General features: G+C 37.3%; 1 protein-coding gene across 2 annotated transcripts in view; it reads left to right on the top strand.

Annotated features, from left to right (window-relative positions):
• Window positions 1-19,049, top strand: part of TBC1D23 (TBC1 domain family member 23) — a 69,167-nt gene extending 50,118 nt beyond the window's left edge. Inside the window, exons 14-19 of one of the 2 annotated variants that reach the window (XM_059921288.1) lie at window positions 7,780-7,919; window positions 9,101-9,145; window positions 12,230-12,318; window positions 14,776-14,911; window positions 16,367-16,561; window positions 17,383-19,049. In XM_059921288.1, coding sequence (XP_059777271.1) covers window positions 7,780-7,919; window positions 9,101-9,145; window positions 12,230-12,318; window positions 14,776-14,911; window positions 16,367-16,561; window positions 17,383-17,464 — 687 coding nt within the window. In that variant the 3' untranslated portion in view covers window positions 17,465-19,049. The remainder of the gene's footprint in view (window positions 1-7,779; window positions 7,920-9,100; window positions 9,146-12,229; window positions 12,319-14,775; window positions 14,912-16,366; window positions 16,562-17,382) is intronic. The other variant, XM_059921290.1, reaches the window with a different exon arrangement.
• The last annotated feature ends 6,357 nt before the right edge of the window (window positions 19,050-25,406 follow it).

Raw genomic sequence — 25,406 nt, 5'->3', positions numbered from 1 at the left:
CAAATACCTCCATTTCATTTCTTTTTACGGCTGAGTAATATTCCATTGTATATATGTGCCACATCTTCTTTATCCATTCATCTGTCGATGGACATTTAGGTTGCTTCCGTGTCCTGGCTATTGTAAATAGAGCTGCAATGAACATTGTGGTACATGACACTTTTTGACCTATGGTTTTCTCAGGGTATATGCCCAGTAGTGGGATTGCTGGGTCGTATGGTAGTTCTATTTGTAGTTTTTTAAGGAACCTCCATACTGTTCTCCATAGTGGCTGTATCAATTTACATTCCCACCAACAGTGCAAGAGTGTTCCCTTTCCTCCACACCCTCTCCAGCATTTATTGTTTCTAGATTTTTTGATGATGGCCATTCTGACCGGTGTGAGATGATATCTCATTGTAGTTTTGATTTGCATTTCTCTAATGATTAATGATGTTGAGCATTCTTTCATGTGTCTGTAGGCCATCTGTATATCTTCTTTGGAGAAATGTCTATTTAGGTCTTCTGCCCATTTTTGGATTGGGTTGTTCGTTTTTTTGTTATTGAGCTGCATGAGCTGCTTGTAAATCTTGGAGATTAATCCTTTGTCAGTTGCTTCATTTGCAAATATTTTCTCCCATTCTAAGGGTTGTCTTTTGGTCTTGTTTATGGTTTCCTTTGCTGTGCAAAAGCTTTTAAGTTTCATTAGGTCCCATTTGTTTATTTGTGTTCTTATTTCCATTTCTCTGGGAGCTGGGTCAAAAAGAATCTTGCTGTGATGTATGTCATAGAGTGTTCTGCCTATGTTTTCCTCTAAGAGTTTGATAGTGTCTGGCCTTACACTTAGGTCTTTAATCCATTTTGAGTTTATTTTTGTGCATGGTGTCAGGGAGTGTTCTAATTTCATACTTTTACATGTAGCTGTCCAATTTTCCCAGCACCACTTATTGAAGAGGCTGTCTTTTCTCCACTGTATATGCTTGCCTCCTTTATCAAAGATAAGGTGACCATATGTGTGTGGGTTTATCTCTGGGCTTTCTATCCTGTTCCATTGATCTATATTTCTGTTTTTGTGCCAGTACCAAACTGTCTTGATTACTGTAGCTTTGTAATATAGTCTGAAGTCAGGGAGCCTGATTCCCCCAGCTCCATTTTTCGTTCTCAAGATTGCTTTGGCTATTCGGGGTCTTTTGTGTTTCCATACAAATTGTGAAATTTTTTGTTCTAGTTCTGTGAAAAATGCCAGTGGTAGTTTGATAGGGATTGCATTGAATCTGTAGATTGCTTTGGGTAGTAGAGTCATTTTCACAATGTTGATTCTTCCAATCCAGGAACATGGTATATCTCTCCATCTATTTGTATCATCTTTAATTTCTTTCATCAGTGTCTTATAATTTTCTGCATACAGGTCTTTTGTCTCCTTAGGTAGGTTTATTCCTAGATATCTTATTCTTTTTGTTGCAATGGTAAACGGGAGTGTTTTCTTAATTTCACTTTCAGATTTTTCGTCATTAGTGTATAGAAATGCAAGAGATTTCTGTGCATTAATTTTGTATCCTGCTACTTTACCAAATTCATTGATTAGCTCTAGGAGTTTTCTGGTAGCCTCTTTAGGATTCTCTATGTATAGTATCATGTCATCTGCAAATAGTGACAGCTTTACTTCTTCTTTTCCGATTTGGATTCCTTTTATTTCTTTGTCTTCTCTGATTGCTGTGGCTAACACTTCCAAAACTATGTTGAATAATAGTGGTGAGAGTGGGCAACCTTGTCTTGTTCCTGATCTTAGTGGAAATGGTTTCAGTTTTTCACCATTGAGGACAATGTTGGCTGTGGGTTTGTCATATATGGCCTTTATTATGTTGAGGAAAGTTCCCTCTATGCCTACTTTCTGCAGGGCTTTTATCATAAATGGGTGTTGAATTTTGTCGAAAGCTTTCTCTGCATCTATTGAGATGATCATATGGTTTTTCTCCTTCAATTTGTTAATATGGTGTATCACATTGATTGATTTGCGTATATTGAAGAATCCTTGCATTCCTGGGATAAACCCCACTTGATCATGGTGTATGATCCTTTTAATGTGCTGTTGGATTCTGTTTGCGAGTATTTTGTTGAGGATTTTTGCATCTATGTTCATCAGTGATATTGGCCTGTAGTTTTCTTTCTTTGTGACATCTTTGTCTGGTTTTGGTATCAGGGTGATGGTGGCCTCGTAGAATGAGTTTGGGAGTGTTCCTCCCTCTGCAATATTTTGGAAGAGTTTGAGAAGGATAGGTGTTAGCTCTTCTCTAAATGTTTGACAGAATTCACCTGTGAAGCCATCTGGTCCTGGGCTTTTGTTTGTTGGAAGGTTTTTAATCACAGTTTCAATTTCAGTGCTTGTGATTGGTCTGTTCATATTTTCTATTTCTTCCTGGTTCAGTCTCGGCAGTTTGTGCATTTCTAAGAATCTGTCCATTTCTTCCAGGTTGTCCATTTTATTGGCATAGAGTTGCTTGTAGTAATCTCTCATGATCTTTTGTATTTCTGCAGTGTCAGTGGTTATTTCTCCTTTTTCATTTCTAATTCTATTGATCTGAGTCTTCTCCCTTTTTCTCTTGATGAGTCTGGCTAATGGTTTATCAATTTTGTTTATCTTCTCAAAGAACCAGCTTTTAGTTTCATTGATTTTTGCTATTGTTTCCTTCATTTCTTTTTCATTTATTTCTGACCTGATCTTTATAATTTCTTTCCTTCTGCTGGCTTTGGGGTTTTTTTGTTCTTCTTTCTCTAATTGCTTTAGGTGCAAGGTTAGGTTGTTTATTCGAGATGTTTCCTGTTTCTTGAGGTAGGCTTGTATTGCTATAAACTTCCCTCTTAGCACTGCTTTTGCTGCGTCCCATAGGTTTTGGGTCGTCGTATCTCCATTGTCATTTATTTCTAGGTATTTTTTGACTTCCCCTTTGATTTCTTCAGTAATCACTTCATTATTAAGTAATGTATTGTGTAGCCTCCATGTGTCTGTATTTTTTACAGATCTTTTCCTGTAATTGATATCTAGTCTCATGGCGTTGTGGTCGGAAAAGATACTTGATACGATTTCAATTTTCTTAAATTTACCAAGGTTTGATTTGTGACCCAAGATATGATCTATCCTGGAGAATGTTCCATGAGCACTTGAGAAAAATGTGTATTCTGTTGTTTTGGGGTGGAATGTCCTATAAATATCAATTAAGTCCATCTTGTTTAATGTATCATTTAAAGCTTGTGTTTCCTTATTTATTTTCATTTTGGATGATCTGTCCATTGGTGAAAGTGGGGTGTTAAAGTCCCCTACTATGATTGTGTTGCTGTCGATTTCCCCTTTTATGGCTGTTAGTATTTGCCTTATGTATTGAGGTGCTCCTATGTTGGGTGCATAAATATTTACAATTGTTATACCTTCCTCTTGGATCGATCCCTTGATCATTATATAGTGTCCTTCTTTGTCTCTTGTGATAGTCTTTATTTTAAAGTCTATTTTGTCTGATATGAGAATTGCTACTCCAGCTTTCTTTTGATTTCCATTTGCATGGAATATCTTTTTCCATCCCCTCACTTTCAGTCTGTATGTGTCTCTAGGTCTGAAGTGGGTCTCTTGTAGACAGCATATATATGGGTCTTGTTTTTGTATCCATTCAGCCAGCCTGTGTCTTTTGGTGGGAGCATTTAATCCATTTACATTCAAGGTAATTATCGATATGTATGTTCCTATTCCCATTTTCTTAAATGTTTTGGGTGTTATTGTAGGTGTTTTCCTTCTCTTGTGTTTCTTGCCTAGAGAAGTTCCTTTAGCATTTGTTGTAAAGCTGGTTTGGTAGTGCTGAACTCTCTCAGCTTTTGCTTGTCTGTAAAGGTTTTAATTTCTCCATCACATTTGAATGAGATCCTTGCTGGGTAGAGTAATCTTGGTTGTAGGTTCTTCTCCTTCATCACTTTAAGTATATCCTGCCACTCCCTTCTGGCTTGCAGAGTTTCTGCTGAAAGATCAGATGTTAACCTTATGGGGATTCCCTTGTGTGTTATTTGTTTTTTTTCCCTTGCTGCCTTTAATATGTTTTCCTTATATTTAATTTTTGACAGTTTGATTAATATGTGTCTTGGCGTGTTTCTCCTTGGGTTTATCCTGTATGGGACTCTCTGTGCTTCCTGGACTTGATTAACTATTTCCTTTCCCATATTAGGGAAGTTTTCAACTATAATCTCTTCAAATATTTTCTCAGTCCCTTTCTTTTTCTCTTCTTCTTCTGGGACCCCTATAATTCGAATGTTGGTGCGTTTAATGCTGTCCCAGAGGTCTCTGAGACTGTCCTCAGTTCTTTTCATTCTTTTTTCTTTATCCTGCTCTGCAGTAGTTATTTCCACCATTTTATCTTCCAGGTCACTTATCCTTTCTTCTGCCTCAGTTATTCTGCTATTGATCCCATCTAGAGTATTTTTAATTTCATTTATTGTGTTTTTCATCATTGCTTGATTCCTCTTTAGTTCTTCTACGTCCTTGTTAAATGCTTCTTGCATTTTGTCTATTCTATTTCCAAGATTTTGTATCATCCTTACTATCATTATTCTGAATTCTTTTTCAGGTAGACTACCTATTTCCTCTTCATTTGTTAAGTCTAGTGTGTTTTGACCCTGCTCCTTCATCTGCTGTGTGTTTTTCTGTCGTCTCATTTTGCTTATCTTACTGTGTTTGGGGTCTCCTTATCACAGGTTGCAGGTTTGTAGTTCCCGTTGTTTTTGGTATCTGTCCCCAGTGGCTAAGGTTGGTTCAGTGGGTTGTGTAGGCTTCCTGGTGGAGGGAACTAGTGCCTGAGCTCTGGTGGATGAGGCTGGATCTTGTCTTTCTGGTGGGCACGTCCACGTCTGGTGGTGTATTTTGGGGTGTCTGTGGCCTTATTATGATTTTAGGCAGCCTCTCTGCTAATGGATGAGGCTGTGTTCCTGTCTTGCTAGTTGTTTGGCATAGGGTGTTCAGCACTGTAGCTTGCTGGTCATTGAGTGATGCTGGGTCTTGATGTTGAGATGGAGATCTCTGAGAGATTTTTGCCGTTTGGTATTACGTGGAGCTGGGAGGTCTCTTGTGGACCAGTGTCCTGAAGTTGGCTCTCCCACCTCCGAGGTACGGCCCTGATGCCTGGCTGAAGCACCAAGAGCCTTTCGTCCACACGGCTCAGAGTAAAAGGGAGAAAAAATAGAAAGAAAGAAAGGAAGGAAGGAAGGAAGGAAGGAAGGAGGAAGGAAGGAAGGAAGGAAGGAAAGAAAGAAAGAAAGAAAGAAAAGAAAGAAGCTATAATATAGTGAAGTAAAATAAAGCTATTGTAAAGCAAAGCTATACAGACAAAATCTCCCCCAGAAGCATATACATATACACTCACAAAAAAAAAAAGGAAAAGGGGAAAAATTAATATATCCTGCTCCCAAAGTCCACCTCCTGAATTTGGGATGATTCGTTGTCTATTCAGGTATTCAACAGATGCAGGCACATCAAGTTGTTTGTGGAGTTTTAATCCGCTTCTTCTGAGGCTGCTGGGACAGATTTCCCCTCCTCTTCTCTGTTCGCACAGCTCCTGGGGATCAGCTTTGGATTTGGACCCGCCTCTGCGTGTAGGTCGCCTGAGGGCGTCTGTTCCCCGCCCAGACAGGACGGGGTTAAAGGAGCAGCTGCTTCGGGGACTCTGGCTCACCCAGGCCGCGGGGAGGGAGGGGTACAGAGGAGGCGGGGCGAGCCTGCGGCGTCAGAGGCTGGCGTGACTTTGCAGCAGCCTGAGGCGCACAGTGCGTTCTCCCGGGGGATGTTGTCCCTGGATCACGGGACCCTGGCAGTGGCGGGCTGCACGGGCTCCCGGGAGGGGCGGTGTGGAGAGTGACCTGTGCTCGCACACAGGCTTCTTGGAGGCGGCAGCAGCAGCCCCAGCGTCTCACGCCCGTCTCTGGGGTCCGCGCTGATAGCCGCGGCTCGCGCCAGTTTCTGGAGTTCGTTTAGGCGGCGCTCTGAATCCCCTCTCCTTGCGCGCCGCGAAACAAAGAGGCAAGAAAAAGTCTCTTGCCTCTTCGGCAGCTGCAGACTTTTTCCCGGTCTCCCTCCCAGCCAGCTGTGGTGCGCTAACCCCTTCAGGCTGTGTTCACGCCGCCAACCCCAGTCCTCTCCCTGCGATCCCACCGAAGCCTGAGCCTCCGCTCCCAGCCCCGCCCGCCCCGGCGGGTGAGCAGACAAGCCTCTCGGGCTGGTGAGCGCTGCTCGGCGCCGAGCCTCTGTGCGGGAGTCTCTCCGTTTTTCCCTCTGCGCCCCTGTTGCTACGGGATCCGCGCTGTTAGCTGCGGCTCGCGCCCGTCTCTGGAGTTCGTTTAGGCGGCGCTCTGAATCCCCTCTCCTCGCGCACCAGGAAACAGGGAAGAAAAAGTCTCTTGCCTCTTCGGCAGCTGCAGACTTTTTCCCGGACTCCTTCCCGGCTAGCTGTGGTGCACTAACCCCTTCAGGCTGTGTTCACGCCGCCAACCCCAGTCCTCTCCCTGCGACCGAAGCCCGAGCCTCCGCTCCCAGCCCCGCCCGCCCCGGCGGCTGAGCAGACAAGCCTCTCGGGCTGGTGAGTGCTGGTCAGCGCCGAGCCTCTGTGCGGGAACCTCTCCGCTTTGCCCTCCGCACCTCTGTGGCTGCGCTCTCCTCCGCGGCTCCGAAGCTTCCCCCCTCTGCCACCCGCAGTCTCTGCCCGCGAAGGGGCTCCTAGTGCGTGGAAATCTTTCCTCCTTCACAGCTCCCTCCCACTGGTGCAGGTGCCGTCCCTATTCTCTCTAGTATTTTTAAATGCTTTTTTTTTTAGTATCAGTATAGTTTTCCATCAAATAGTTCCTAAATCCTAGGGCATTTTCTGATTATTTCCTCCCCATAAATTCTGAAGAAGAACTAATATGCAGAAGACAGGCACATTTTAAAACTTTTGACATCTACTACCAGCTTCCCCTGTAGGGTATAAAGGAGCAATTATATACAACTCAAGAATTATACTCACATCTATTACACGAGGTACATAAGAGTGACTTTTCTTGAGAAATTAAAGGCCTAAATAATAATGTTTTAAACAGCAAAAATTTACAAGGAATAAATGTTTAAAAATTTAGCTATATGAATGATATTCTGATTATAATTTTGCTAATCTTTATAGAGTAAGCTGAGTTAAGAAAAGGTCAATAACTTTATTTCTTATTGAATAAATAAGGTAATTTCAGCCTCCACACATTTATGTGTGTAATACATATCCTCATTTTTCATTTCTACCTTCCATTTCTAAAATGGTTTCACCCAGTATATTAGCCTGCTGGGGCTGCCATAACAAAATACAACCAACTAGGTGGCTTAATGTATTTTCTCATAGTTCCGGAGGCTAGAGGTCTGGGATCAAAGGGCTAGCAGGTTTAATTTCTCCTAAGGCCTCTGTCTTTGGCTTGCAGAGTACCACCTTCCTGTGATGTTGGCACATGGCCTTTTTGCTGTGCATGTGAATCCCTGATGTATCCCCTTCTTCCTGTAAGAATATCAGTCATATTGGCTAGGGCCCACCTCATTTAACCTTAGTTTACTCTTTAAAGGCCCTATCTCCACATTCAGTCACTTTGTGAGGTATCATGGGGATTAGAACTTTAACACACGAATTTATGGTCGGGGGGTGCACCCAGTTCAGGTCATAGCATCTAGATAACCTTTAGCAGTAGTGTATCTTGCTAATCATTTGGAGAGCAGTTAATCCATCAGTAAGTTGGTTTTTTTTTTTTTTTTTTTTTCAGGGTGAATCTTCTAATGGCTCAAATGATAGAGGAATGAAATCACTAGTAAATAAAATGACTGTTGCTTTGAAGACAAAATCCGTTAATGTCAGGGAAAAAGTTATCAGTTTTATTGAGAATACATCAACTCCTGTGGACCGGTGAGTTGCTTATACAGTATGAATTTGTGATGAGTAATTAAAACTATAGAAAAGTATCTTAACAGTAAATGTTAGTTGAATAGAATGTGTTCTAGAAAAGGATCGTAAATTACGTTTTTTTATTAGATGATTCCAGTTTTCGTCATCATCACAGAGATGTTCTTTATTGCTATAAAATTTTACTATAGAGATTACTCTCTCTTCTCCCACTGCTCAGAATAGGAGGCAAGTAATAATTCTGCCCCTTCACGCCATTCATTAGAAAAAAAATACTCCAATGCTATTATGTATATGACACTTCATATAGCAGCTGCTTCCCACATGTCACATGGTTGGGAATCATCTGCTAAGTGCAGTAATCTCATAGCAGGAATCTCTTCTCCGCTTCAGGAATTTAAAACCTAGAAAATTTGGTCATACTAAATAAAGCAGAAACCCGTTTTTGTAAAGTTTAAGAATTCAGATCTTCATAGAATTTTGTTCACAGCATGTGTGACCCCTATTTTCCCAATTAAAAATGAAGTAACCAGCTAACAAATGATAAGTTTAAGAATGTCTGTTATATTGTTTCTTACTGGAACTGTGAGGGCACAGTATGTTTTTTTTCCCTCCACATGTTGGTCTCATTGATCTTTCTTGTTCTTACAGTTCAAAGCTAACCTAATAATCCCAGCGTGAAATTTGTTTCTAAGCAAGCCTGATCTTGGAAAGATCATTAATAAATAGCAAAGAAGATGTAGATTATTTTCACTAATCCAAAAAATTGTACCTTGTCTACAATGGACACCTGATAATGTTAAAGTGTTTTATCAAGGCTGAAAGGTTTTTTTTGCTCATTAAAATTATGTCTGCTTTCAAAAGCCTTATTTTTAAAATTACTTTTAGTTAGTGCATTCTCAATTAGGGTACTATTATTGGTACATTTTGTAGCATGAACACTTAAAATTTTATTTTAAAATGAACTAGTGTTAATTCCGAGTTGAAAAGACTATTTATTCTCTTCGTTAAAGAATCACTTGAAACTGGCTTTTCTTCATTTTTCTTTGTACTTGGGATGATCAAAACATTCTTTTTTAATATACCCTCTGGGTTAGAAAAACTGATTATACTATATTTTTGTTTTAAACCTTTTGCATTTTTAATAATCATATTGTTCTGTCCTCTGCCTCAATTTGCTATAGAATGTCTTTCAATCTTCCTTGGCCAGACAGAACATGTACCGAGCGGTAAGCCAATGAGTAGAGCAGCTTTACTGGACCATCCTTTTCCTTTAGCATGCCTCATGCTGTCTATAAGCCTCATGTTGTCTTGGCTAAAATTTCATGCAGCTGTTTCAAGTGCTAAACTTTTCTCATTCTGCTTTTAGGAGTATGTGATGCTGATATGTTTTCCTTTTGGTTTTTTGCTCGATCATTTTAATTTTTTTCCTTGCCTTCTTTATATCTCCCATTCCTCAGATGAAAATCAAGTACGTTCAAACCCAACAACTTTATAAAATCTGCAGTTTTTATTCTGAGACAGAGGAAGGTGAAACAAAGAAAATATGTAGTCTCAGAGTTAGGAGGGTATTAGCTTTGGAGATCATTTACTTCTGTCTTGTGCTCTAACAGTAGGGAAAATTATAGCATCTGAAAAAAGGCACAGTTTGTTGTTCAAATTTTTTGTTATTTCATGTACACTGTAGTTTTATAATATTGCTAGGTTTTTCTTAATATGATGTATGTATTTAAGTTGGTGAGTTAACATTATATAAATTGGTTTCAACGAACTATAGTTCTAGAGTTCTACCTTGCTTTTCCTTGAAAGAAATTAGGCCATGGTGGACATGTTAAAATGTAATCCATCTCTTCTCTGACCCCAATAAAATGGGGTACTTGTCATTAGATTCCATAGGTTTAAAGTTTAGAAATCTACTGGATCTTCAATTAGGATAAACAAAAGAACATTATACTGTATGGCCTTACAGTTTTTATACTCATGATTTTTCTGCAATTTGAATTTGAATATCAATGATAGCAATCCCTATGAACATTTAAAAAGAAATTCTAATCATACTTTGAATGTAAGTTAAGCTTTGGAATATTTCAATATTTTCAGTGAATTAGAAGTAGCATTTTTAACAATAGTTTACTTTCAACTTACGGATAAGAGTTTTTATTTACTGTGAATGTCAATGCCAATTACAGAGCTTCTATTATAATTTTATAATTTTAAAGGAGATTGCTTCTTTTAAAATTATAATCTATTTGTGAATCATCTTTCTGTTTTCTCTTGTTACAGGACCATTGAATTAGTCTAATTTTAACTCCCAAGTTTTATTGCAAATAATTTTTTAAACATTCAGATTATCTTCTCTAGTCCACAGGCAGATATATCCATTTTGAAAATAGAGTTTAGTGAAAAGTTAGAATAAATTGGGTTGGATTTTGAGGTCAGTAAATCAGGTTAAAATCTAGTCAAACTCTTGTAGATTTTGTTTCTGCTAAAAAAGCATAGATATACTGCTTTTTAAAAAGAGTCCAGCTTTTTTTTTTGGATGTTACTTATATTCTGGTTCAAGCATTTACTGTAAACATTTTCTTTGTTACTTTCTATGTTATAGCAGTTTATACTTCAACATCAGGAGAAAACCAATAACTTAATCTCATACAATTTTATAATCTAGATGGCACTAAAGTATTGTTACACAAAGCTGTATTATCTTTGCCTTTTGTAAGAAAGCTGAGTCTGAGTTTCATAGGTATTTGAATTATTTCTTTCATTTTCTTTAATGAGCATAGTTTGATAATTTATTGGATAATTTTACATTAGATGTGCTTTAACATAAAAATCAAATGATTTTATAACTTAAAATGTAAGCAGTGTATTGATTAATCTAACTTATAATTCTGTTATACACTCAACTCTCATTGGTTTTCTGTTGAGGAATGTTGTTTTGGGAGAAATAAAGATTTAAGCGTATTTTAACAAAATTAGGTCTTGATTTTTATTGATGATATGTATTAAGAAATTATTTAAAATACAGATTTGATCTCTGTCTTCTGGAAAAATTGAATTCTAAGACTAAGTAAAGACACATGACTTGATTTTTTTCCACATTGAACTCTCGATATATGACAAGGAAAAAAAAAGCCACAGTTTTCCTTCATCATAGATTATCTTAGCTGAACCTTATTCTACAAATAATACAATACTCTTTCTCCAGAAACGTGGTATTTTGTCAAAATATTTTAAGTTTACTTCTTGGTTTATTTGAGGTTACCTGAAAAGTAATGAGGTATTGATTTTTATATTAAAAAAGAGGTCATACTTCCTGCAGAACTTACTAAGTTTGAGTTTACGTTTATGTTTCTGCCACTTGAAAGTGAAAGGCAAATTCATTTTCATGGTTTATTTATGTAAAAGAAGTAGCATCTTCGTTTCTATTAAAACAAAAGTAACAGTAATGAAAAAAAAAATGGGAGGAAAAACCTTAAGACATTTGTACCCATATGAGAATTAGGCACTCCTACTGGAATTTGAATATTCGGTTTCGTAAACTATTTTGTCTAACAAACATGTATGTAGCACTTGCTGTATGCCAGGCATTGTTCTAAGAGCTTTACCAAATATTAACTGATTTAATTTTTTTGTTAATTTATTTTTGACTGTGTTGGGTTTTTGTCGCTGCGCATGGGCTTTCTCTAGTCGTGTTGAGCGGGGGCTACTCTTCATTGCGGTGCGCGGGCTTCTCATTGCAGTGGCTTCTCTTGTTGCGGAGTGCGGGCTCTAGGCTCGCGGGCTTCAGTAGTTGTGGCACGCGGGCTCTAGAGCGCAGGCTCAGTAGTTGTGGCGCACGGGCTTAGCTGCTCCGCGGCATGTGGGATCTTTCCAGACCAGGGCTCGAACCCGTGTCCCCTGCATTGGCAGGCAGATTCTTAACCACTGCGGCACCAGGGAAGTCCTAACTGATCTAATTTTCACAGTAACCAGGAAGGGTAGATATTGTTACCACCATTTTACAGATAAGGACACAGAAGCACAGAGAGGTTAAGGAACTTCACAATACATTGGTTTTAAATGAACATTAAAATTGTTTAAAATTTAATTTTTACAGATTTGAAAACATTCCGCATACCAAGACCTTATGCCACTTTTGCTAACAATTTCCTTATCTTGTTTCAATTTCCTTAACATAGCTCTCCTGGAACTGGGTGGTACATGGTGGGCACACAGAACATTTGTATTTTGTTTTAATATTCAAACGATACTTGGTGAAAATCTTTGGTAACTTAAGTGATGATTTCCCTCCTAAACTTCTTTGAATATAGGCATGTGAGCAGCAGTGACAGAGTGGGCAAGCCTTACCGTGGTGTAAAGCCTGTTTTCAGCATTGGGGATGAAGAAGAATACGACACAGGTATAGCAATACACTTATTTATAGACTGCTTTCTTCAGGCACCAGTAGTGATGATAGAGATCATTCTGGGCGTAGCTGAACAACTGCTTAAAAAAAAAAAAAAAAAAAAAAGACACAATGAGATTCTGTAGAGGAGATTGGAGAGTCTGTGGTTTTTCTATTAAGAGTTTGGTTTTAGACATCTTAAATTATGCCATAGAAATGCTGAGTAGGCGGTTGATTATAGGAGTCTTTAGCTGAGGAGAGAAGTCTAAGCTGGTGATAATCTGGGAATTATCAATATATAAATAGTATTTAAATCCATGGGATTGGATTTAAATCCCCCTGATCCACCCAGGTAGGAGATTGAGGGCTGTGAGGCTGAAGTTTGGGAAATTCCAAAATTGAGACATCTGAAAAGAGCCTTTTGAAACTGGAGGCAGTAGCCTAAAGGGCCACAAGATGGGGATATTATGCCAGGGAAGTTTGTCATCCTCTGTGATTGTCTTTCTTTATATTTCAAAAAATAATTTATTACTTTGGTTCATAATCCCACTGCCCAGATTACCCTGCTTAAGTAATCATAATTAATATTAATGTGTATTGAGTTAGAAAAAATATATAAAAATATGTATGGTATGTAAAGTATATGTTGTATGTAAAAGTACAAATAAGAAAAAAATACTCCCAAATCTCATCTTGCTTTTTCCACTTAGTAATATATGTTTCACATTTTCCACCTCAGCCTGTATACCTTCACAATTCTCTTCCTAGTATACAAACGTACCATAATTAAATCATTCTTCTCCCAATTGACACTGGTAGTTTTCCAGTTTTATTTCTGTTTCAAATAGCAATGGCTATCTTTATGCATATATCTAGGTAAACTTTTGCAAGAGTTTTTGCAAGAGTATATCCAGAGGGTAAATTCTTAACAGTAAGATTGCCAGATTAGAGGGACTCACATTTGACATTTTAATGGCTATTACAGAGTCAACTTCCTGAAAACTGCATTGAGGTAAATGTAATTTTCTATATGTTATTTCTTTTTTTTGAAGCAAATACACAGAGTTTTTATTTTCTCCTACACAAAATTTTTATATTCCTGTATATAAAATCTAAAAATACACTTCTTCTTTTATTTTATATTGTAGTAAAATAATCAGTATATTGTATTTTATTTCTATATAGATTTTTCCCCAACACCTTCTCTAGCTATTCTTTATCTTCTGTTTCATGCACTTCTGAGTGCTATTCCTTTTCTCCTTTTTCCTCCCCTCTTTTGCCATTTTCCTGTTACCTGTCAGTCTCTATCTCTCTCTAAATATTTGTTATTCCATTAACAAAGGGAAGAGGGAAATGGATGAATAAATGATGGTATATTTCACATATCATACTTGTATATATACACATATATATTTACACTCTGGAAAATTGCACAGTAATGAAAAATAAGAAAACTAGAGCTATGTGTGTCAACATGGATAAATTTTACAATGTTGGGAGTAGGGTAACAGTTGCAGAAGAATACAATTGAACAGTGTACTGTTTATATAAATTTTACTTAAAATGCAAAACACTACTGTATATTATTTAAGAATATTCATGTTGGGTTAAAAGTAAAGATGAGATACCAAATTCACATAGTCACTGTTTCTTAGTGGGGAAGAAAGGGGGATGTGACTGGGCAGAAATCCATGAGCGCTTCACTTTTTTATTTAAGCTAGAAGTGAATAGATATGTGAGATTTCATTTTTTTATTATGTCTTTTTATATTTTGATTTCTTAAAAAGCAAAGAGAAGAATATCTACAGTTATTAACTCTAGGGGTGTAATTCCCCTTTGTTAAATTAGAAAAACAAAATAACTAGAATGTCTTCTATTTCTCTCACAAAAAAATCCCACTAAATAGATTTTTACTCATCTATCCCAGCATGGATTTTGTTGTTGTTGTTATTTTCCTTAAAATCAGAAACCAGCAACTCTGCAGATGGAGTGCGATCTATAAAAATATTGAATCACTATGTTGTACACCTGAAACTAATATAATTTTGTAAATCTACTATACTTAAAAAAAAAAAAAAAACCAGCAAGAGAAAAAGAACTCTGCCATCTTTGCCCTCAAGATAGATGCTAATATTATTATTGGACAATTCTGCCATCTCTCTACAGACTAGTCATAGATTAGAGTTATGTTATATAAATCAAAAAAGTTGAAATTCCTCATAGTTTAATATTTTAAAAGTATATTCTCAATATTTTCACTTGATTTTCTTACCATATAGAGTGATGTTTCATAATAATGCTTTCATAGTAGTACCAGTGGCATAAGGAAATATAGTAGCTGGGTTAGAATTGATTTTTTTTCTTCCAACCTGTGTGTTTAAAATGCTACTGAAATTTTTTTCAGGCTATTAAAAAATGTATCATTTTTAAAGTTGGTGATACCCACTTTTAACATCTTATGATTCTTTATAGATGAAATTGACAGTTCTTCAATGTCAGATGATGACAGAAAAGAGGTTGTAAACATTCAGACTTGGATAAACAAGCCAGACGTCAAGCATCATTTTCCTTGTAAAGAAGTGAAAGAAAGTGGACACATATTTCCTAGGTACTTTTTAAAATACCTTCTTCAGAAGTAAAATTGAATTTAGGGAAGTAATGATATAAAAGGTAGCTGCAGAAGAAATTTTATGTATCCAAGTACAATAAGATATAATTTCCTGGGGATTTCCCTGGCGGTCCAGTGGATAAGACTCTGAGCTCCCACTGCGGGGGGCACGGGTTCAATCCCTGGTCAGGGAACTAAGATTCCGCATGCCGTGCAGTGCAACAACAACAAAAAAAACACACAATGAGATTTAATTTCCCTCTGTCAACTTGTATTATATGTCTTGATTTTTTAAAAATATTTCTTATGTAATTTTTTTATTTTGAAAAATTTAAACAGAAAAGTTGAAGAAATAGTACATTGAATAGCTTTATAAGCCTCTCTCAGACTCACCAGCTTTTAACTTTTTTTCACACTACCCCACCTCTCTTTTTATGTTTGTATATACATACACACATACACATACACTTTCTTTTTGTCAGACCATTCAGAAGAAGCTTACAGAAACGACACTTTACCCCAAATGCTTCAGCGTAAATCTCCAAAGAATATCAACAGTCTCCTCCACAGCTCCAGTAGCACTATCACATCTTTAAAAGCTTTAAAATTAATGAACATCATTCAACATACAGAACACACTCAAATTTTTTCAGTGTCTCTAAAGTATCTAGTCTTTGTTTTTTTCTTCCTGGTCCAGGATCCAGTCCTGTTTCACACATTGCATTTGCCTGTTATCTCTCTTTAGTCTCACCCAGTGTAGAACAATACTGCTTCCCTCACCACACGTCCCCCTTTTCTTCATGATGAATGAATCCTTTTTGAGTCTAGGCCAACTGTTCTGCAGAATGTCCCACAGTCTGGATATCTGATGTTTGTCCTGTTGTATTTCATAAAAGTGTGCGAGTATTATCACTATACTAAAAGTGAGCTGAGACACAAAGCAGGGTGTGTGTATTAATAATTCTATCCCTATTTTGCCTTTAGGATCCAGTTACAGAATATTATTAAATATGTAAGGCAGCCCAGGTATTGCTTAGTGGTCTTTGACATAAAGTATATGTTATGGTATGTTGAATGAGGATAGTTTACTGTTAAAAGTCTGAAAGGTAGTATATTCCAAATACCATATAGAATAGATTCTAAAAATTTATTATTTTAATGATTTCTAATTGTATTATAGTTTTTATTATATTAAATATAATTTTTGCTCTTAAACAGTTACAGGATTATCTGTTAATAAAACATTAATTTTGCATACAACTAAAGGAAAATTAAAAGCTGTTACTAGGTAGCTTATTTGTTTATAGACGATCCTTTGCCTTCACTTTTTAACTCAAAAGTAATTTCATCTGGAGTTGAACATTTTATATAATTGGAGCTGTTGAAGTAATAGCTGTTTTAAATGACATTTCTTTAAATTCTTTTTGTTTTTTTAATGCTTTTGTCCCTCTCAAGTCATCTGTTGGTTACTGCAACACATATGTACTGTTTAAGGGAGATTCTTTCACGGAAAGGATTGGCTTATATACAGTCTCGACAAGCACTAAATTCTGTGGTTAAAATAACATCCAAAAAAAAACATCCTGAGCTAATTACCTTCAAGTATGGAAACAGCAGCACTTCAGGAATAGAAATCTTGGCAATCGAAAGGTAAGATTTTCTTAGGATGATGTTATCTGAATTACTGAATTAGTTCATTATTAAACACGGTTTGTTTCTCTATTTTGGGGAATGGGTGGTGGAACAGGATACTTGAACCATTTTTATTAGTATTCTCGCTATCTTTTTTCTTGCAAATTTGTAGTAATATATGGTTTAGCCATTAGCACATGATTTCATTAAGTGCAGTAGCTAATTTCACAAACTTTTTGACAGAAGGGTCTTTAGGAATAATCTACACCAGTGCTACACTAAATGCTGGTTTGCAATTAAATAAGGAGCTTTTATTTTCCTTCATCAAAAAATTCTTGTTTTAAAAACGTATCAACGAAGTAAGCAGTGTGCTGGATGATGTAGTTAATTTACAAGTCCTGTACAAGCCTGGTACAAGTTCTTCCTTATCTCATTGTGGACCAGTGACAAATAGTTCATGGACCAGCACAAGGGCCATAGACCACACTGCTATCGAAGCTAAACCATCTTTAATCTTACAGGTAAAAATGTGAAGCCCAGAGGGGTTGAATGACTTCTAGATCTTCACACTTGTGTTAGAACCAAATATAGCCCTCCTGACTCATGACCTCCAGCTCATTCCACCGTGCTCTGTGCAATATGAAAGATCACCTCGCTTTTGCATTTAGGTTTTCTTTCTTTCAGAATAACTCTTTTGAGTATATGTTGAAATAAGTGATGGGGAGTACATAGGAGGGCATCTGTGCTTGATTTGTAGGTTACTTCCCCATTGGAAGTGATATCTAAGTTGAGTCCTGAACAGAAGGCTCTATATTAATATATATATTTTTCCCTCATAGGTATTTGATTCCAAATGCAGGAGATGCTACCAAAGCCATAAAACAACAGATCATGAAAGTTTTGGATGCTTTGGAAAGTTAATATAAAAGAAAATTATTTCAAAAGAAATTAAGGCAACCAAGAGAAATATGGACATATTTTCCTGACTGAATACTAACCGGAGACTTTCATTTGCTTATGGGGGTGCTTGAATAGCAAGTCTAAGAAGGTGTAAATTATTATAATCAATCTCTGGAAAGTTAAATTTTTTTAAAATTTTCTTTTGCATTTTTGGTTTTGGTTTTGGTTTTATAAAATGATTTCTTATAAAGGTCAGTTATTAAATGACTTTGAAGTAACTGACCCTGTGCCCTTAGAACTAAGGGTGCAGAATGCAGTTCTGTTTTGAAGAGCTGCTTTAAGGGAACATGCATCAGTTTAGATTTAAAAACAACCATACACATATATATTTGCAGTGTCTTCACTGAAAATTAGAGATAGAATTCGTTGAAGAGACCCCTTTAATTGCTACATTTAGGTTTATCCACTGAGCAGTATCAGAAACTAAAAAGTATTACATAGATTAATAATTAGCTTGCTGTTTCTGTTCTTAAAAAGAGTGAAATCTTTTTTAATGCAATGGATGAAGATTCCAGCCAACTCAAATGCAGACCAGCTAGTGAAATGTTGAAACATCAGTTTCTAAGTCATCTTTGCACCATTAGCTAATAGTTTGAACACTTAGTGCTTCAGATACTAAACTTCATCCTAATTGTCTCTAAGGAGCAGTTAAAAGCATTATAATAAGTAGGTAGGCATGTTAAGATTAAAATTAACACTTGGGGGACTGACTTGTATCTTTAAAAATGTCATTGGTCTTTATTACAAGAGGAATATTTGGTTTAGAATGTTTCGAAACAGGTGTTGAATACACATGGATTTATCCTCAGTGAGATTATATCTGTGACCACACTTTTATCCACCTAAAGAAAAGCCAGATAATCAGAGAGCTGTCTAAACTAGTTTTTATCATCACTTTCTGAAATTTCTTTCTCTTCTTTGGTTTTTGTTCTCTTACTAAAGTTCCAGTGGTTTGAAATGATTTTTAGTCTCTTAATATGACAAAACTGAAAAGTGGTCTGGTTTATTTTGCAGCTTTCTCAGTTTAATTCATTGAGGTTCATATTAGACACATTTGGTGAAAGAAATCCAGGAACACGTTTGGGGCCATGGAATGACTGCTTATAAAATCTGTTTGGGAAGTAGCAAATCCTCACAACCTGCTGTGTCCTAAAATGTAATGGATTGTCTCTAAGGGGTTGATAGGAGAAATATTTAGATGTATTCTGTTTACAGCCAGTTATTTTCATTTACTTAATGGAAATCAAGTGAAAAAAAGGCAACATAGTTCAAGATATTTTATTCTAATATCTAAATAATGAAGTTTGAGTGGTTGAAGACATTTGCATGAAATTGCACCTGGTGCAATACTTGATATTTATAACTCTCCCCACAACTGTTGTATTGCATTTTTTCCCTTCTTTTGGTGCCCCTTTTAGAAATGTCTTGAAGTCTCATTTGTTGCCCATTTCAGCCATGGGACTTCTTTCATAATATTAGTGTAAAGATATTTGTGTTACTCTTTATAAATTACAATTGTAAATAAATCAGTACAGTTTGCTCAAAACTTTGTTCTTAAGGACAGTGTGTCTCTCCCTCTCTCTTTCTCCCTTTCCCCCCATTTGTAAATCTCTATGGATACAACAAAATTAGGAAATTGAGGGCTATCCTTTCAGTGGAATTTAAATGTTCAGATTTTAGGTTTTAAAGTATTAGATTCCTATTTCTGTTCTTCTAGATGGGGAGGAGGAAAGAGGTAGTTTAAAACTAATTACATTACTTTCTACATGTAGTAAATTCCTCCCTTGAACTACTCATCTGAACTTCAGTTTCCTCATCTGAAATAGCCCAGTTATTAGTCATGAATATCAAATGAAAAGACATTTCGTTGATTGTATTAGATACTTATGTAGCTTATCCTCCCTTCACTGTCCCGATAACCAGAGAACTAGAATTCACTCTGGGATATCTACCTCTCGTGGACCCTTAAGGATTGCAGGGGTTGCAGCATTATGAGGTTGGTATTTTCTGTATTTTCAAGATGAGAAAAACAAGGCTCGAAGAAATTGAGTGAAAAGAAAAAGTACCCCTCATCTCTCCCCAATCCCTGGGAATTATTATTGCTTATTAAGGTGTAAAATTAATCCCCTATGTAATATTTGATGTCACTTGTCCACCATTAATAAAACATGTTTTCTAGTAGAGATGATAAATTTTTACTGATATATACTCAACCATTTTGCCACTGGTATGTTTCATACAGGACCATTAAAACTCCTTAGCATGATACTCTAACATACTAAACTAACTGCCATAGGTTGACAGTTCTATTCTACTTAAAATTTGACAGTTTGACTTGGGGGAGACCCAACTCCATAGGTTGAATGTGTGATGAAAGTAATATCTCAACTTTACCATTAACATCTTGAACTTAAAAAACTTCACTGAAATATAATCCACATACTATAAAGTTTACCTTTTTAAAAAGTCTACAATTCAGTGGTTTTTAGTATATTCAGAGTTGCGCAACCATCACCACTGTTAAATTCCAGGACATTTCATTACCCCAAAAAGAAACCCCACACACATTAGCAGTCACTCCCCTCTTCCCCACTCCCTCCTGCCTTTAGTAACCGCTAATTTACTTTCTGTCTCTATGGATTTGCCTATTCTGGACATTTTATGATAAAAGAAATCATACAATAAGTGGCTTTTGTGTCTGGCTTCTTTCACCTAGCCTGATGTTTTCAAGCTTCATCCATGTTGTAGCATCTGTCAGAATTTCATTTCTTTTTATGGCTGAATAATATTCCATTGTATGGATATATCACACTTTTTATATTCATTTATTAATTGATGGACATTTGAATTGCTTCTCCTTTTTGGCTATTAATAATAATACTGCTTTGAATATTCACATACAAGTTTTTGTGTTGACATGTTTTCAATTATCTTAGGTATCTATGAGTTACTCTGTCATATGTTAAATTCTACATTTAACTTTTGAGGAACTTCCAAACTATTTCCCAGAGGAGCTTGACCATTTTACATTCCATCTGGCAGTGTATGAGTGCTCCAGTTTCTCTCCTTCCTTGCTTTTTTTGCCTTCCTGTCTTTTTTGTTTTAGCCATCCTAGGACGTGAAGTGGTATCTCGTGGTTTTCATTTACATTTCCCTAATGACTAATGGTGGTTGAGTTTCCTGTGCTTATTGGCTATTTGTATAACTTCTTGGGAGAACTGTTGATTTGGATTCCTTGCCTATTTTTAAATTGGGTTATTTGTTTTTATTGTTGAGTTGTAAGTGTTCTTTACATATTCTGGGTACACATCTCTTGTCAGATACATTTTCTCCCGTTCTTTGGGTTCTCTTTTCATATTCTTGATGGTGTCCTTTGAACCATAAAAGTTTTTAGTTTTGGTGACATCCAGTTTCTTTGTTTTTCTTTTTGTCACTTGGTGCTTTGGGTGTCATATCTAAGTAATCAGTTGTCTAATCAGAGGTAATGAAGATTTACTCCTATGTTTTCTTCTATAAGCTTTATAGTTTTAATTCTTTTAATTAGGTCACTGATCCATTCTGAGTAATTTTTGTATATGAATATGAGGTAGGGGTCCAACTTTTTCTTTTGCATGTGGATATCCTGTTGTCCCAGCATTATCTGTTGAAAAAATTATTTTTTTTTCACATTGAACAGTCTGGGACCCTTGTTGAAAACCAGTGGACCATAACTGTGAGGTTCTATTTCTGTACTCTCATTCCTATTCCATTGGTCTGTAAATATATTCTTAGGCCAGGAACACATTGTCTTGATTACTATAGCTTTGTAGTAACTTTTGAAATTGGGAAGTGTGCGTCCTCCAACTTTGATCTTTTTCAAGACTATTTCTTAGTTTCTCATTCTTAGCCCTTTGCATTTCCATATGAATTTTTAGATTAGCTTATCAGTTTCTGAAAAAAAAAAAGTAGCTGGGATTTTGATAGGTATTGTATTGAATCTGTAAATCAATTTGGGGATTATTGGCATCTTAACAATACTGCCTTCTAATCTACGAACATAGGATGTCTTTACATTTATTTAGGTCTTCTTTAATTTCTTTCAATGATGTTTTATAGTTTTTCAGTGTACAAGTCTTAAACTTCTTTTATTAAATACATTCCTAAGTATTTTATTCCTTTTGATGCTATTGTAAATGGAATTGTTTTCTTAATTTCATTTTCAGATTGTTCATTGCTAATGTGGAGAAATATAATTGATTTTTGTTAATGGATCTTGTATTTTCCAATTTTGCTCAATTTTGTATTAGTTCTAACAGTATTTTGTGGATTCATTAGGATTTTCTCCATTTCTATCATCTATGAACAGAGATAGTTTTACTTTTTTCTTTCCAATCTGGCTGCCTTTTATTTCCTCTTTTACATAATGGCCCTCGCTAAAGCTTCCAGTGCAATGTTGAATAGAAGTGATAAAAGCGGACATTCTTGTCTTGTCCTGATCTTAGAGGGAAAGCATCTAGAATTTCACCATTAAGTGTGAATCTCCCATAGATGGCCTTTATCAGGCTGAGGAAATTCTGTTTCCTGGTCTATTGAGTGTTTGTATTAGTCAGCTCAGGCTGCCATAACAAAATACCATAGACTGGGTGGCCTGAACAACAAATTTATTTTCTCACAGTTCTGGAAGCTGAAGTCCGAGATGAGGGTACCAGCATGGTTAGGTTCTAGAGAGCTGTCTTCCTGACTTGGAGATGGGCACCTTCTCACTGTGTCTTTGTATGTCTTTTCCTCTATGCTCTCAAAGAGAGCTCTCTTGCTCTTTCTTCTTCCTACAAGAACACTAATCCCATGATGAGGGCCCCATCCTCATGATTTCATCTAACTTTAATTACCTCCCCAAGGCCCTGTCTCCAAATCACACTAGTGATTAGGGTTTCATCATATGAATTGTAGGGGTACACAAACATTGCCTCTGACAGTATTTTTTATCATGAACAGTGTTGGATTTTTGTCAGAAGTCGTTTGCATTTGTGGAGATAGTCATGTGGCTTTTCTTCTTTATTAAAGGTTTATTCCATTAATTGGTTTTCATATGTTAAACCAACCTCCTATTCCTGGGGTAAATCCCAGTTGGTCATAGTGTGATCCTCACAACAGTCTTAGGCTGTGTGTGATATTATCCCCATATTATGGATGAAGAAATAAAGGCACAAAGAGGATAACTATTTCTAAGATATATAGCAAATAAGTGTTAGAGCCAGGATTTAAAACCAGACCATCCAATTCCAAAGTTCATGCTCATGACTGATAGGCTATGCCTGACTTCTTTGCTGGGGTCTGGAAACAGTAGGCCAGAGCTAGGGGCGTCTATCAGGTCACTGCTCACTTTTCTCTCTTCAAGTCACCAGCTTCACTCCATAGGTACCTTTCTAGCCCATGTAGGTATTTTAAGTTGCTATCCCTGTGCTGCTAATAACTTGCCCAAAGTTACATGGCCTTCTGGTGATGAAGCAAAGTTTTGAACTCTAGTCTTCTGATTTGTAGACAATTGCATCAGAAATTTAGAAGCAGTTACACATACGTTTACACACACACACCACCCCTCTCCTTCAACTCTCACCCTGTGCAAAGCTCTAAACCCAATATGATAATTCCCAAGTTTGAGTCTTTTGTTTTTTGTAGTATCAAACATTCTTCTAGGATCTCATCCACTCTTAAAATTTCTGCTCTTTTTCTGGTGCAGATGATTGCAATTCCTCCTCCTGATTTTCAGTCCTTCATCTCTCTTAGTCATTTGTATACCTACCTCACCCCCAAAATTGAACTCATGTTCCCCCAGACTAATTTCCCTAATACTACGAAGGACTGACTGGAGGTTAAGATGCTGGTGGAAAGGAGACCAGTATGAGTTGCCTGTAGTAGTCTCCCCAAAATGAGGAAGACCTTGCTGTGGATGGTGGTCGTGGGGACAGAAAAAGGGGCAGCAATCAAGGGGTGCTTCAGGAGAGTAAGAAGCGCCCTGTCGCTAGCCAGAGGTTGGGGGTAAAAGACTTGAAAGACACAGAAGGGACTTAGATTTTTAGGAGGAGGGGATGGGGAGCAGAGAGAACTGGAAAACAGTATAAAGGGTGGTGCCTGTGAGTGAAAGAGGAAAGCGGGGAGGAGAAGCTCTTAGAGGGGATAAATTTAGTTTCAGACAGTTGCGTTTGAACTGGTATCAAGACATGTAAATAGAGATGGCTGGAGATGCTGGAATAGCTCCTCTGGAGTAAAAATGGAAATCTGATCAGTACCAGCCTGGACATGGTCATTAAAGCGGTGAGACATGGTTGGCAACAGCAGAATTTTAGCTAGGTTTTAGAGATCCATCTAGTGTAGTGATTTTACTCTTTGGCTGCTTTTCAAATATCTGATGAAAGGGAATATGGAAACACGCAGGCAGAGCTGCTGCGGTTGAAGGGGCAGGGAGTGGAGTGGTGGAAGGGCTGCACAAACTCAGCTCACCCGCCTCTCTCCTTCTGCCTCTAAATCCTTTTGTATTACACATGATGACAAGGTCCTGAGAGTGAGGTGATTTGCCCTAAAATAAGTGGCAGAGCCAAAACTGGAACCCTGCATCTAGCTTTTCTATTATGCCCAGAACGTTCTAAGGGAAAGCTCAAAAACAGTTTTCATTTTTATTACTTTCCTCTTCTCTAGAATCCAGGTTGGCAGTTTCCCTGCATGGGATGTAAGGAACACAGCACCCACCAGCTCTTGCGCTTGATGGTCTTCTCCTGGTTCTCCTGCCTCTTGGATGGCTCTTTCCCAGGCTTCACAGGCCCCTCTTCTGCCTGTGCCTTTCACAGTCCACTTGAGTGTTGTCATTCACATTCAGAGCTCCATCTTGGTCTAAACTTCTGATGACTCCTAAATCAGTCTCCAGGCTGGGCATCTGAGCTTGAGGCTTATGTCCAACTGCCTACTGGGCATCTCTACCCGGATGTTCCAATAGCACGTCCAGCCGTGTTTGGAACCATTGTTGGATACAACTTTATGCCAATAAAGTTCCAAGTCTAAATGAAGGGTGACTTTTTTTTTTTTTTTTTTTTTACAGATTGTAAGAGGCTAAGGAACCTCAAAAGGCTATAAGTATAGCAGAATTTAAAAGGTTACTAAAGATCTTCCTGCTGCAAAGCCAGGTCCACATAGTCTGTTAAAGCTTCAAAAACCCCATAATTGCTATGCATTTCCCCTTGAGTTTATTATGAAAGTGTTAAAATTTCAACTTTTAAAAAGTCTTAAAATAGTACCATGAACAGATATATATCCTCCTCCTAGATTTAATAATTAACATTTTGCCATATTTGGTTTATCTCTATATAAGCACGTATTTTCAAGTCAGACATTCTGACACTTCACCCCTAAATACTTCAGCATGCATCTCCTCAGAGTGAAGACAGTGTCTGGCATAATCACAGTTATCACACAAAATTCATTAAAGCATCAAATATCCAGCTCATATTTAAATGTCCCTAATTGTCCCCAGAATGTTTTTATAGTATCCTTTTTTAAAAAAAATATTTCAGCTTACTTTTTTTTTTTTTAACTTTGGGTTTGTTTATTTTATTTATTTATTTATTTATGACTGTGTTGGGTCTTCGTTTGTGTGCGAGGGCTTTCTCTAGTTGCGGCAAGTGGGGGCCACTCCTCATTGCGGTGCGCGGGCCTCTCACCATCGCGGCCTCTCTTGTTGCGGAGCACAGGCTCCAGACGCGCAGGCTCAGTAGCTGTGGCTCACGGGCTCAGCCGCTCCGCGGCGCGTAGGATCTTCCCAGACCAGGGCTCGAACCCACGTCCCCTGCACCGGCAGGCAGACTCTCAACCACTGCACCACCAGGGAAGCCCTATAGTAGCCTTTTAAAAACTAAGGTACATTTCAATATAG

The sequence above is a fragment of the Balaenoptera ricei genome, chromosome 4, assembly GCF_028023285.1.
Source record: "Balaenoptera ricei isolate mBalRic1 chromosome 4, mBalRic1.hap2, whole genome shotgun sequence".
Taxonomy (NCBI): Eukaryota; Metazoa; Chordata; class Mammalia; order Artiodactyla; family Balaenopteridae; genus Balaenoptera; species Balaenoptera ricei.
Note: the sequence above shows the minus strand (reverse complement) of the source record. Positions and strands in the feature narration are given on the sequence as shown.